The sequence below is a fragment of the Vigna angularis genome, chromosome 8 (genome assembly GCF_016808095.1).
Source record: "Vigna angularis cultivar LongXiaoDou No.4 chromosome 8, ASM1680809v1, whole genome shotgun sequence".
Taxonomy (NCBI): domain Eukaryota; kingdom Viridiplantae; phylum Streptophyta; class Magnoliopsida; order Fabales; family Fabaceae; genus Vigna; species Vigna angularis.
In genome coordinates, this window is record NC_068977.1 from 2,037,490 (window position 1) to 2,049,624 (window position 12,135).

Below are 12,135 nucleotides of genomic sequence, written 5' to 3' on the forward strand. Positions count from 1 at the left end.
AGGAGAAACAAATAGAAACATTGCCAGATGTCAAATGGTGATTGGTGAACAGCGTTGGGTTGGGGTGCCCCGAAATCAAAACTAAAAAGGTGTAAAAAGTGATAAGATAAGGCAACGAGAGTGAGAAGCATTTTGCTCTGTTTCCCCAATTCCCACCATGGAATCGACGGCCACTGCTGCAATGACCTTCGCCGTTCCCTCTACCAAGGCCCAAGCCCGCTACCGAGTCCTGACACGGCCCACCAACCCATTCATCGTCCCCGCCGGCGGCGTGGCCCAACGCCCCCCCGCGCGCCACCTCTGTATCCGGGCGGCGATTCCCCGCACGAAGAAAGAGGAAACTGTGGAGACGGTGCGGGAACAGTTGGAAAACTGCTACCTTCTTGCGGGCATAAACTACAAGGGGTTCACCGTGAAGCAGTTCCAGGAGCTTCGGAAGACGTTCCCCGAGAGCACGAAGCTCATCGTGGCGAAGAACACGCTGGTTTACAAGGCCGTGGAGGGAACTCCCTGGGAGACGCTGAAACCCTGCATGAAGGGCATGAATGTGTGGCTCTTTGTTCACTCCGAGGAGATCCCCGCCGCCCTCAAGCCCTACAGGGACTTCCAGAGGGAGAAGAAGCTCGAGGATAACGACTTCACCGGCGCCGTTTTCGAGGGCAAGTTTTACGGCCCCGACGAATTTAAGAAGCTCGAGACTTTGCCCACGCGCGCCGAGATTTATGCCACTCTTTTGGGGGCTCTGAAGGCCCCTTCTTCCGCTCTCGTCTCCACCCTTCAGGCTCCTGCTAGAGAACTTCTAATGGTCCTCAAGGCTCATATTAAGAACCTTGAAGAGCAACAAGGTCTTCTGCAGTAGATATTCAATATGTGTATGCCTTTTGTTCTTATCCTTTTCTTGTTTTCTTCTGTTGTTCAATTGTTTACTCTCTGTAGATTATGTCTTGTTTTGCTGAAGGAAAAAGGAAATTGAGAATGCTGCATAGGGGATTGAAGCCCTTTTCTTTTCATCTTATTTTAACTATTTGTTGTTTTTTTTTCATGCTCGTTAAAGTGCTGGGATTTGTTTGTTAGGATGCATTAGTTTGTACCAATGGTAGCTTATAACAATGCCATAGAAACACTGTCTTGCAAGTATTTCTGCATCATACCTGCATAGAAAAACCAGTTCAAATGAAGAAACTCACTATTTACCTTCAAATGTTGGGTAAGATTACACATCATCGCTTGGGCAACAGATTTCACTAGGATTTCTGCTCCTGCTTTCTATAAATGTTTACATGTATAGCTGTTTACTTTCTACCACACTCTTACTATCTTCCTCTTCCTCTTGACAATGGATGACAATTCAAAGCACTTTCCTGTTCCTAAACTTTCGGAGAATCCCAAGATAGCATTGATTGTCTCTTTGGTCTGAGGATTGGTATTAGCATTGTAAAAAATCTCATATTTTGTCATGTTGGTTTACATATATGGGATATGCTTAACTCGGTTGCTTTCAATGCCATTTGCTCTGAAAAAACATGAAACTGTCATCTGCAAACAATTAGTAGGTTATGCTGTGTAGATCCCCACAAGCTTAAGCTTTCTTAATAAACGCAGAAAAGAAAACCCTTCACAACCTAGGATGAAAAGATAAGGGGGGAGAGGATCCCCTTACCTACCCATTTTCCATTAATCTGTATAGAAAACCCTACAGAATGCATGTATATACCCATCCAATGTATCCACTTTTCACAAAACCCCAACTTCTGCATAATAGTTTTAATATATCTCCATTCCGCGCGGTCATAGGCTTTACTCATGTTAAGCTTCAGAGCTACTTCTCCAATATTTCCTTTTCTCTTGCACTTCATACGTTATCAACCTCTAAAGCAACCAAGGCATTGTCTGTGATGACTCTAAATTCCACAAAAGTAGCTTGCTCAGGGGCTATCCACTTTTCCAGATAGAGTTTAAGCCTGTTAGCCAGAATTTTGGAAACAACCTTGAAAAACATCGCAAAGAGAGTCTTTCATAGGGCTTCTCTCTCTTGGGTATGAATACAATGTTAGTTTCATTCATCTAACTGGGTAGGGCACCTTCTCCTAAGAAACTTTTATAGCCATGTTTAGCCCATTCGGGCCAGAGTATCAGAATGCATTTTGAAAGAGAACTTTCTTAAACCCTTCACCTTAAAAGGCCTGGTTAAGCTAACATTATCTGCTGCATTGATTCTATTACTAACATTTCGCAGCACCTCTTCACAATCACCACTACTACATACCTGAACAAGTCACCAAAATAATTCTTGCAATTTGGCACGTACCTGTTTGGGTATCAGAGACAACTCCAGTTTCGTCTTCCAGCTTGTGCAGTTTGTTGTACTTCTTCTCGGCTGAGGCATGTCTCTAGTTGTTTAAGAACATTAAGATCAATGAAGTTATCTAATAAATGTAGGGAAACAAGCATCAATTATAAATTAGTTCACCAGAGAACAATCCTTATAACATAAATGAATAATGATAGAGATACATTTTTATTTTATATACATCTATTGCATGTTTGTTTCTCAATGCATTTTTTTTATATCTTATCATATAATCTATTATTTTTATTCTCCTTCTAAGTGTTCATGACCAGTTTTTATGAACACCAAATCATTTCTCAATAATTTAGTCACGCATCTTAATGAGAACAATTTTCCATTCATTATTATAAATAGTAAAAAAAAATTGTAAGTTCACAAAAAATGAGGTAAAACTAATTTAAAAGTATAAATAGGGTTAAATATGTTTTTAGTCCATGAACTATTAAGCGATTTTGGTTTTAGTCCCTACTCAGAACTTTGATGGTTTTTAGTCCTTATTGTTTTGAAACTCTGAGTAATAGTCCTTAAAATTGGACGGTGTTAAGTTTCAGTGGATGTGGCAAACGGCGTTGCCACGTGATCACTGATTTACTTTATTCTCTGTCTGCCACGTTGGATGTTTAAGTATTTGAATTGAGACTCCCAATTATAGACAACTCGGATGCCTGAGACTCCCAATTATAGACAACTCGGACAAAAACTCACTCTTACCTTGACCACTATGATTACACCTCTTCACCGCAACAGTGTCACCACTCTCAGGCAGCACACCCTTGTACAGGGTCCCAAAAGCACCATGACCAATGACCCTATTAGCACTGAACCCCTTAGTGGCAAATTTCAGCTCCTTTAGCTAAACTCCTTTAGCATTCTAATAATCTCCGACTCAATAGATTGATCAAATTTCTTCATTCGCTTCACCTTCTTAGAATACACCCAAATGAATGCACCAGCAAAGAGCGCAAGATGAAAAGCACCAGCAGTCACAACCCCAGCAACAGTCACAACCCCAGCAACAACCCCCACAGTACCGTTCCAAGAAAACCCCACATACATGAAATCATTAAGATACATACCGACATCGAGATCCACCTTCAAAATCGGATCTTTCGGCCTCACAGTCGAGTACGAGACCCACACAGCGGTGGAATCGCCGACAGCGGTGGAGTCCGGCGAGATGACGAAGGTGAGGCCACCGCTGACGGAGGATGGATTGAGGTTGGTGACAGAAAAGGAGAAGAAAGTGGAGAAGCTCGCCAGAGAAGGGGACCCTTGTTGCCGGAATCTGATGGGGTCGGAGTAAAGCGCTTTGCCAGCAGCGGAGTTTGGGACGGCGGGGTCAGCGCATTCCACAGGGAAGGCGTGGTTGCAACCGGGAACGAGTCGAGCGGGTTGGTCGGTAGCGATGTCGTCGAGGCAGACGGCGCATTCGGAGCCCATGAGAAGGTCTTTTCCGGTGATGGAGGGAAGCTTTTGGAGCTGCGAGGGGGAGAGGCCGGCGTCGGAGACGTGCTTGGCCGGTAGGTGGGGATCGGGGTGGTGAGTGCTGGCGTACCATAGAAGACACATGTAAACGACGAAAATGGCGGTCCAACATGTCCAGCTTGTCGAGGTTTGGCACAATTAAATCCCCCAATTCAAAAATTTAATTTCACAAATTGTGAACCCTAGAACAACTTAATTAATCAACTTAATCTCAGTTCAAATACTTAAACATCCAACGTGGCAGACAGAGAATAGAGCAAATCAGTGATCACGTGGCAACGCCGTTTGCCACATCCACTGAAACTTAACACCGTCCAATTTTAAGGACTATTACTCAGAGTTTCAAAACAATAAGGACTAAAAACCATCAAAGTTCTAAGTAGGGACTAAAACCAAAATCGCTTGATAGTTCAGGGACTAAAAACATATTTAACCCGTATAAATATTAAGAATTAAACGTTAAATTTAATTAAACTTCTTGAAAGGTGAGATCTTTTGTTTTTTTTTTCGTAACAAAAAGTAAAAGCACCATATTCAAGCATTCAATTTACATGAGCATATACGTCTAGAAACTACAGTATAGAGTGCATTAACATGATGATAATAAAGAAGTAGAAGCACACTTGATCTTTCATTTTTATAACGCTTCTCTCTCTCTCTCGAAAACCATCACAAGTGGTCTGAAAAATAACAACAAAATCTCCTTTAAGTACTGGTTGACTTCTGTGTGTTGCAAAGAGAAAATTATAATAAGTTAATGAAATTCATAGTAAAATAACATTTTTAAATTCATAATAATAAATAATTTATTTCTCCTTGTTGGAGCCAACCGGTGAATCAATTCAGTTCCGAAGTGAAATTGTGGAAACCAAAACAAGTTCACAAATTATATATAAAATTGTTTTAAACAACATTACATACATTTTATTTATTTATTTATGCTTATTAACTTGCAAACTTTAAGATATTAAAATTTCTGTAATTATATTCAATGTACGGCTATTAAAAGTGACATGCCAAAGAAAAGTCATATACAACTACCAAAACATACAAGTACCACTATAGGGAGAAAAAAAACACATGATGGAACATTAAAAGTCATCATGGAACATTCAAAATTGTGTCTTCCAGATAATACAAATCAATGTGGCTGTGATATTTCTGTGTGCTGCGGCTTGAGGCTATCCACATGCAACTGAGCAAGAGCTTCAGATAACAACTCCGGGGTGGCTTTTCTCACGGTTTGGTGTTTAGAAGGCAATGCCGGAGGTGGGGGCTGAGATTTGTATATCTGATCACGAGTAAGGTTGTTGTCAAGTTCATTTCCACTCTCGGCTGATTCCACGGAAGTAATAGATATGTTCTGAGATTGAGATTGAATATGATGCATTGGACTAACATCGATCTGCGGTGCCTGATTTTCGTTGTAAGGGACGTGAACGAGTGCTGCAGTTTCTGTGTGTGTTAAATAGTTCTGAGAGTCAGAGGTAGAGTTACGTGGTACACGGGAACCTATGGATGAAAGATTTAGATTCATTGATGCTTGGGTAGAGGCAGTCATAGGCAAAGTAACAGGTACGAGGTATACAGGGCAAATAGGATTGGTTTGATAAACCAGATGCGTCGAAGGACGAGATTGCTGATAAATACAGTGGCCAGTCGGTAATGAGTTCAGGGGAGCATGAAGGGGTAAATTGCGTGTAGCAGATTGCACCACTGAATTAAACCGTGGAAATGAAGAATACCGTGCATTCAAATTTGCATTATTGGAAACAAAGAGGTTCTGACTTTCAACTTGGACAGTCTGAGCACTGAGTGTGGCCTCCGAAACATGAAGCACAGAGTCCTGATAACACGTATTCTGCCGCTGCGAAATGATGCTGGAAACAGTACTATCACTGAACAAAACACAACCAGAGTTTATTATTAAAATCTTGAGAAAGAAACAAAAAAAAGTGACTTGGTGAAGAAGTTAGGGGATAAGGTAGCGGAATACCTTGGAAGAGATGAGGGGAGGGATGGAGGAAGAAGAGAGGAAGCGAAAGAGGAGGTGGTGTCGAGAGGGAAGGAGTGGTGCATGATGGAGGAGCTCTTGAGGGAGTCCAAGAACCATGACTCGGTTTTGGGGTGGCGGAAAGCAGGGAAGACGAAGAGTCTGATGCGGGAAGAGGAGTTGTGGTACTCGTCGACGAGGATGTGGAGGTCTTCGTCGGAGGCGAGGGAGATGAGAGAATCAAGGTGAAGGTGGGGGAGCTGGTACTTGAGAGTGAAGGGGTATTTCAGAGAGAGGAGGGTGGAGAGATGGGTGCGGAAGGAGGAGAGCGTGGCGAGGGTGCGGTGCTGGATGGAGAGGATACGGGTTTCGCCCCCGGCGTAGAAGAGGGAGTTGGTGCCGGGACGGGGGAGTATGTGGCCGCCGTAGCTGCACATGAGACGGAGCTTGGCGGTGGATGCTTCTTCTGACTCCATCCGGTTGAGTCGGTTGCTTCCCAATTGAATTGAATAAGAGAAAGCTTTGATTCTATTTTTGAGAATAGATATTCAGTAAATTTATTTACCTACCGACTTGAACAGTGAGGTGAAAGTGAAAAGTAACGAGAAATTGGAGGTTACGTGAAGTATTCGTTTGGATGACATAAGGTTCGAAAGCTTCTAGATCTTCCGCTGCTATTTATTTCTTAGTCAAAACTCTTCTCTCATAATCTCACCAAATCAATCTCCTCTCCATCGGAAACCATGAATCACCACCACCACCACTCTCATCCTCCTCCTGGGCCACCGGGGCCACCGGGTCCGCTGCGAGGACCGCCAGGGCCACCGCCACCTCCTGTCCACCACTCACCGCCGCCACCCGATCATTTTGCTCCTCCACCACCACCGCGTCATCATGCCCATCCGGATCCATTTTATCCTCCACCGCCACCCCTGCATCACCATCCTCCCGGACCTCCCGGGCCTCCCGGCGGACCTTATGGGCCTTCTGGCCTTCATGGACCTCCCGGGCCTCCTGGCCTTCATGGACCTCCCGGGCCTCCTGGCCTTCATGGACCTCCCGGGCCTCCTGGCCCTCATGGGCATCCCGGGCCTCCTGACCCACATGGGCCTCCTGGGCCTCATGGGCATCCCGGTCCTCCTGGGCCTCCCGGACCTCCACCTCCACGCGGGCCTTACTTTTGAGGAATACGTACGTAGTAAGCTCCACATGGCTATATCTGTTTTCGATGTTTTATTATTATAAATGTTCCAAAATAATGTCAATTTCAGTGCAATAATTTATGGTGGAGCTTTGTTTATTATCGTTCTTCTCATTTATATTATACTCCCCTCATTGTATTTTATGTTCTATTTTTTATTCATACTTTTTATTCTAGATGCCTTTGCGTTTGGTGCTTATGCTGATTTTTTAATAAATTCGTATCCTTACGTTTCATAAACTAAAATAATATTTAGGGAAAACTTTATGAAGAACTTTTAAATTATTTAATAATTTATACGATCAAATTTAATTTTTTTGTTGTTATAAATACTTAAGGTTTAATCCTTTACTACATCCCTATTTATGTACTAATGTCTCAATTGGGTCCTCGTTTTTTAAAGTGGACCAAAATGGTCCCTAATTTTGAAAATTGATATCAATTGAGTCCTTTCCGTTAAGTTGGCTGGACGGCGTTAAAAAAATTGATGAGTGGGATGCTGAGATGACGAACGAGCGCTCGTCCACCAGCGAACGAACGCTCGTCCATCAGCGAACGAACGCTCGTCCATCAGCGAACGAACGCTCGTCGACCACCGAACCAACGGTCGTCCAGTGTGGAACAAACGGTTGTCCAGCAGTAAGAGGTCGACGAGCGTTCGTTCTCTGGTGGACGAGCGTTCGTTCGCTGGTGGACGAGCGCTCGTTCGTCATCTCAGCATCCACTCATCAATTTTTTTAACGCCGTCCAGCCAACTTAACGGAAATGACTCAATTGATATCAATTTTCAAAATTAGGGACCATTTTGATACACTTTAAAAAACGAGATCCAATTGAGAAATTCGTACATAGGGATGTAGTAAAGGATTAAACCAATACTTAATTAAATCACATATCCAACCCCACTGAGATATAACAGAATAAAATAATTTTTTAAAAAGGCTGGACCAATGCTGTGCCCACGAGTCCCACGATTCTATCTGTCCGAGGTCACTTATTCTATTATCCAAGAAAAAACATTATCTATTTATTAAAACAATATCATTTTTTACAGTATTTTTTGAAATTTCTATTTACTTAGCATTCTTTTTAAATAATAGAAAACGATCCAAATCAATAATAGGTTGTTCCAATAAGGAAACCACGGCAATTATATATTTTTCATTTAAATTACATATCATTTTTTTTAATTAAGTAAAAGAAAGGACATTTATTGACATTTAAATTGTGAATTTTACTTAATTTTGTGATTTGTTTATTCTTGAATCACGGTAGGTGGTACTATTGCATTGCATTCTAATACCGGTGCCTATTTTCATCAATCAACTGCAATAAGAAGAAAAGGAAGGATCAAATTGATTTTGGAAAAGAAAAAGTCTCTGCCATGGATGATTAGATATTTGTCTGTAATGTCTTACCCAGCGTAAGGGTAATTTTTTAAACACCAAATATTGCAAGAGAAATGAAAATATGATAGTGAGAGAGTTGCAAGTGATTGAGAAATATAATGGTAACCTTTCACTGGCATTAACAATCAACTAGTGCTTTCAACCAAAAATGGACCATACCCCATTCACTTTTCTTTTGTTTGATTTTACCACTGAAAACACATGAGACATATTATGAACACTAGAGAAAAAGGTGAAAATGATCCGTGGGACTCGTGGAGTGTTATTATTATCATCAATGGAATGTGCAGTTCAAGCATTTACTAAAGTATGCAGCAAAAGAAAATTTTACCACACATTGCTGAACACCTTCATATCATGCATCAAAGTAAGAAGAAACATGTCCATTAATCTGATATGTTGTAGTAAACATTCAGAGTCAAAAGCAAAAACAATACAAAACTCTCATCACATATTCACACAACTTGTCTACATGTTAATATAATTAAATCCTGACAGACACAAAACAGAAACAAAAACACAGTCACAAAGAAAGCTAACACACTAGACTATATCCTCTATGGCTATCTCTCTTTATTTCCCTACTTCCTTTCCACAATCAACTCAAAAACCAAAAGAGCAATGACAGTGTATTGTCTGCTCTTCCACTCTTTTTATTGTTCACTTGCCTTGAACATCGCAAGCAAATGGAGTATGAGTTTTACTTGAGTTCTCGACCACTCTCTCCCTAGCTTTAGCTGTCTGCAATAGTAACAGCAACAACCAAGTACAGTAATTTAATGTTAGCTATGTATTCGGGTGATGTCTCACTATCATTCAGCATGCATTCCACATGCAAAGAGTCTAAAAATGGAAGAGTATAGATTTATTTATACATGTGAGAAAACTAACTAAAACTAACCTCTTTCTGCCAATCTGTTAGTGCTGTTACGATAGCAAGAATGATTGCTTGTAGAACAGACCCTGATAGAATTCCCATCCAAAGTCCCTTGGCATTTAGTTGTAGATGAAAACCCAAAAACAAACCCGTAGGAATTCCTACAAGATAGTAGGCTCCCAGGTTCACGTAAGCACCTATTTGTTGAAATCCTCCACCTCTTGCTATCCCTACAAACGTTCATAGATATAGATGCAACAATCAACAATGTTGTTATATTTTAGATGTATACACAGAAGAAGAAGGAGATTTTCAAGTCGAAGAAGGAGATTTTCAAGTCACCAGAAAGTGCTCCAATTAGACTGTCTACACTGACAGACACACAAAGGAGGGGAGCTATGCTTGCAAAATAATCCACAACTTCCATATCATTGCTATATGCGTATCCTAATATATGTCGGCAACTGAAGAACACTATGCTCACAACAACTGCCTCTGCAACCACAAGAATCACAACCACACGAACAACACCTTTGGCTGTCCTTGGATTCCCTGCCCCTAGTTCGTTTGAAACCCGAGTGCTGCAAATCAAACACCATGTCAATCTGTGGGGTGATGTAACAAGTAAAAATACAGAAAGGAAATGAGGAAAAAAAACACATGGAAGAATCAAAACAGTCATTCAACGGAGAGAGGAGAGCAAAATCTGATTCAAATCTTTCCTGTGTTTTCTGTGACCATGATAGAAAATTTATGATTTTTTTTTTCCTTTTGTGTATGCTACTCTGGTAGCCTTCTTTACCAGTGTAAGAAATTCATATTTGATATAATGCATACACAGTTTATATCCTTGTACTTCTTTTTTTACAGGTGTCTCTGCATTAGCACAAGAATAAGATACTTTCTAACGTAATATTTGTTGAAAATCACAGCATTTTGAAGATGTTAACTTTTGTGTAGATTTTAGATTTTAATAATATAACGTAAACTATTAGTAGAGAATGACGCAACCAGAAAAAGCCAACCTTGCAGAAGCTCCAACAGCATAAGGAATGACGTAGTGTAAGGTAGTAGCGTTAAGGCTGCAAGGGTGTGATAAAAGTCAAAAGATGATGACATCAGAGTTATTTCATAGTAATGAAAGAAAAATCGATTCCACCCACCAGATTGAGAGTACTGCGGTTTCAAGCTGGGGATTAGGCAAAAGCCCTGCAAGTAAAGTTAGCAGCTCAAAAGACCACCATTCAAAACTGCACACAAGTGTGAAAAATGCAATTAGCAGAAGAAAAATAGAGCAAGAAAAAGCATTGTGTTATGGGAGATGCAAAGTCATATAATGTCATAATTACCATAACATGAGTCCTGAAGGAATAGCTAATTTTAAGAACTCTGGAATGCAAAGTAAAGCACTACTAGAAAACACTATCTTGGTTTCTTGACAAGCCGGGGAGTAGAGTATGTAAATTGCAAGCCAAACCACATTCAACCAATAAGAAACTCCAATGGCTAATGCAGCTCCAACGTGTCCTAGGTCCAACGTAAAAACCAGACCCCAACAAATAGGAATATGCAAACACAGTGAGGTAATTGAGCTGAAAACCATGGGAAAGATCATACTCTGAGTCTGAAAGTAGCGAGTCAAAGCCTGAAGAATAGCATAGCCAAATAGTGCTGGTATGAGGTATATGCAGTACTCACAAGCTGCACGAGAAATTTCAGGGTCTTGACCAAACAGCATCAGTATTTTATCAGTGAATATCCACATCAGAGATATGGGGACACAAACCAACATCAGAGTCAATGTAGCACACCAAGTGTAGTTCCCAAACTTTCTATACTCTTCTGCACCATACGTTTGCCCGCACAAAGTTTCCAATGCACCAGACATTCCCAACTGCAATGCAACACAAACGTTTCAAAACACAAATATAATTATCTTAAGGAAAAAACTTGAATGAGGGGATTTTCAAGCTCTCAACTTTCAACCCTTTGCACAGATCCAGTCTCAAAAGCAAGGTTATCAACCAAACTGAACAACTAAGCACTAGTAAAACACAAATATTCAATAGGATGGCCCATTGTACTTTTTACATGTGATCTAGCTGATATGCTAATACTAGGTACTGATCACCTGGATCAAGGGCCCTCTCCCAAGAACTAGAAAATATATATCTATCCAGTAAAAAAACAAGCAAAAAGGCTAAAGATGCTAACTTTAAAAAAAATGAGAGAAATAAAAGAAAAAGGGTGCATTGAAGCAGAAAGAGAAAATGGAAGGGAGAGTTGTATTTACAAGGACACTGAATCCGGTAACTTCAGCAAAAGAGGTGGCAATAGCAACCCCGGAGAAGGAGACCAGTACTCCAAGATGTCCCACCATCATCAGCGACACAACCTGGAGAAGGTACTGTGAAACAGTAACAGCCACCATTGGAGCCGCCATGGAGCTTATCCTCTTCAGCTCTTGGCAGAATGTACTCTCCGATGATGATGATGCCATTTCTTGTTCACCACCCTTTTTTAGCAGTGGTTCTGCCATCTCCTTACTCATCTCTCTAGAATTTTCCATGGTTTGAAGAATGTTGAATGCTCATGCCAAAGATGTACTGCAAGGAGATACATATAGGAGCAAAAGTGCTCCTTCTTTCTCCCTCCTTTTTTACCAAACCAGTGGTTCTTTTATGGGAACCGATATTTTGACAACAAAAAATTGTTTGACACTATTTTAACAACGCCAAGTGTCATAATTCCATTGGTTGGTATTATAATTTTTTTTTAACTTAAAATCTGACTTGAGGTTTGGGAGAGGTTTAAGAAATC

At 40.9% G+C, this 12,135-nt stretch overlaps 3 protein-coding genes across 3 annotated transcripts; 1 reads left to right on the plus strand and 2 right to left on the minus strand.

The window, feature by feature from the left end:
* Positions 1–94: 94 nt before the first annotated feature.
* Positions 95–1,015, plus strand: LOC108319004 (50S ribosomal protein L10, chloroplastic). Its single transcript, XM_017549998.2, has one exon. The coding sequence runs from the start codon at positions 158–160 to the stop codon at positions 857–859; it is 702 nt and encodes a 233-aa protein (XP_017405487.1). The 5' UTR covers positions 95–157; the 3' UTR covers positions 860–1,015.
* A 3,785-nt stretch (positions 1,016–4,800) lies between these two features.
* LOC108318981 (uncharacterized) lies at positions 4,801–6,304 on the minus strand. Its single transcript, XM_017549976.2, has 2 exons — positions 5,832–6,304; positions 4,801–5,733 (listed from the first exon to the last, which is right to left on the minus strand). Exons 1-2 carry the CDS (start codon positions 6,302–6,304, stop codon positions 4,977–4,979), a joined length of 1,230 nt encoding a protein of 409 aa, XP_017405465.1. The 3' UTR covers positions 4,801–4,976.
* A 2,774-nt stretch (positions 6,305–9,078) lies between these two features.
* Positions 9,079–11,974, minus strand: LOC108319006 (protein DETOXIFICATION 9). The gene is made up of 7 exons (XM_017550001.2): positions 11,609–11,974; positions 10,665–11,209; positions 10,479–10,565; positions 10,341–10,397; positions 9,658–9,896; positions 9,340–9,545; positions 9,079–9,179 (listed from the first exon to the last, which is right to left on the minus strand). Exons 1-7 carry the CDS (start codon positions 11,882–11,884, stop codon positions 9,099–9,101), a joined length of 1,491 nt encoding a protein of 496 aa, XP_017405490.1. The 5' UTR covers positions 11,885–11,974; the 3' UTR covers positions 9,079–9,098.
* Positions 11,975–12,135: the final 161 nt, after the last annotated feature.

What these genes read in the sequence shown, in the direction of transcription:
- LOC108319004 (XM_017549998.2), top strand. Translation starts at nt 158, where the DNA reads ATGGAATCGACGGCCACTGCTGCAATGACCTTCGCCGTTCCCTCTACC.
- LOC108318981 (XM_017549976.2), bottom strand. Translation starts at nt 6,304, where the DNA reads ATGGAGTCAGAAGAAGCATCCACCGCCAAGCTCCGTCTCATGTGCAGC. An exon ending in CTCCCCTCATCTCTTCCAAG is followed by an intron (nt 5,734 to 5,831) that starts GTATTCCGCTAC and finishes TGTTTTGTTCAG; the next exon opens with TGATAGTACTGTTTCCAGCA.
- LOC108319006 (XM_017550001.2), bottom strand. Translation starts at nt 11,884, where the DNA reads ATGGAAAATTCTAGAGAGATGAGTAAGGAGATGGCAGAACCACTGCTA. An exon ending in TCTAATTGGAGCACTTTCTG is followed by an intron (nt 9,546 to 9,657) that starts GTGACTTGAAAA and finishes GAACGTTTGTAG; the next exon opens with GGATAGCAAGAGGTGGAGGA. An exon ending in TAACAGATTGGCAGAAAGAG is followed by an intron (nt 9,180 to 9,339) that starts GTTAGTTTTAGT and finishes TTACTATTGCAG; the next exon opens with ACAGCTAAAGCTAGGGAGAG.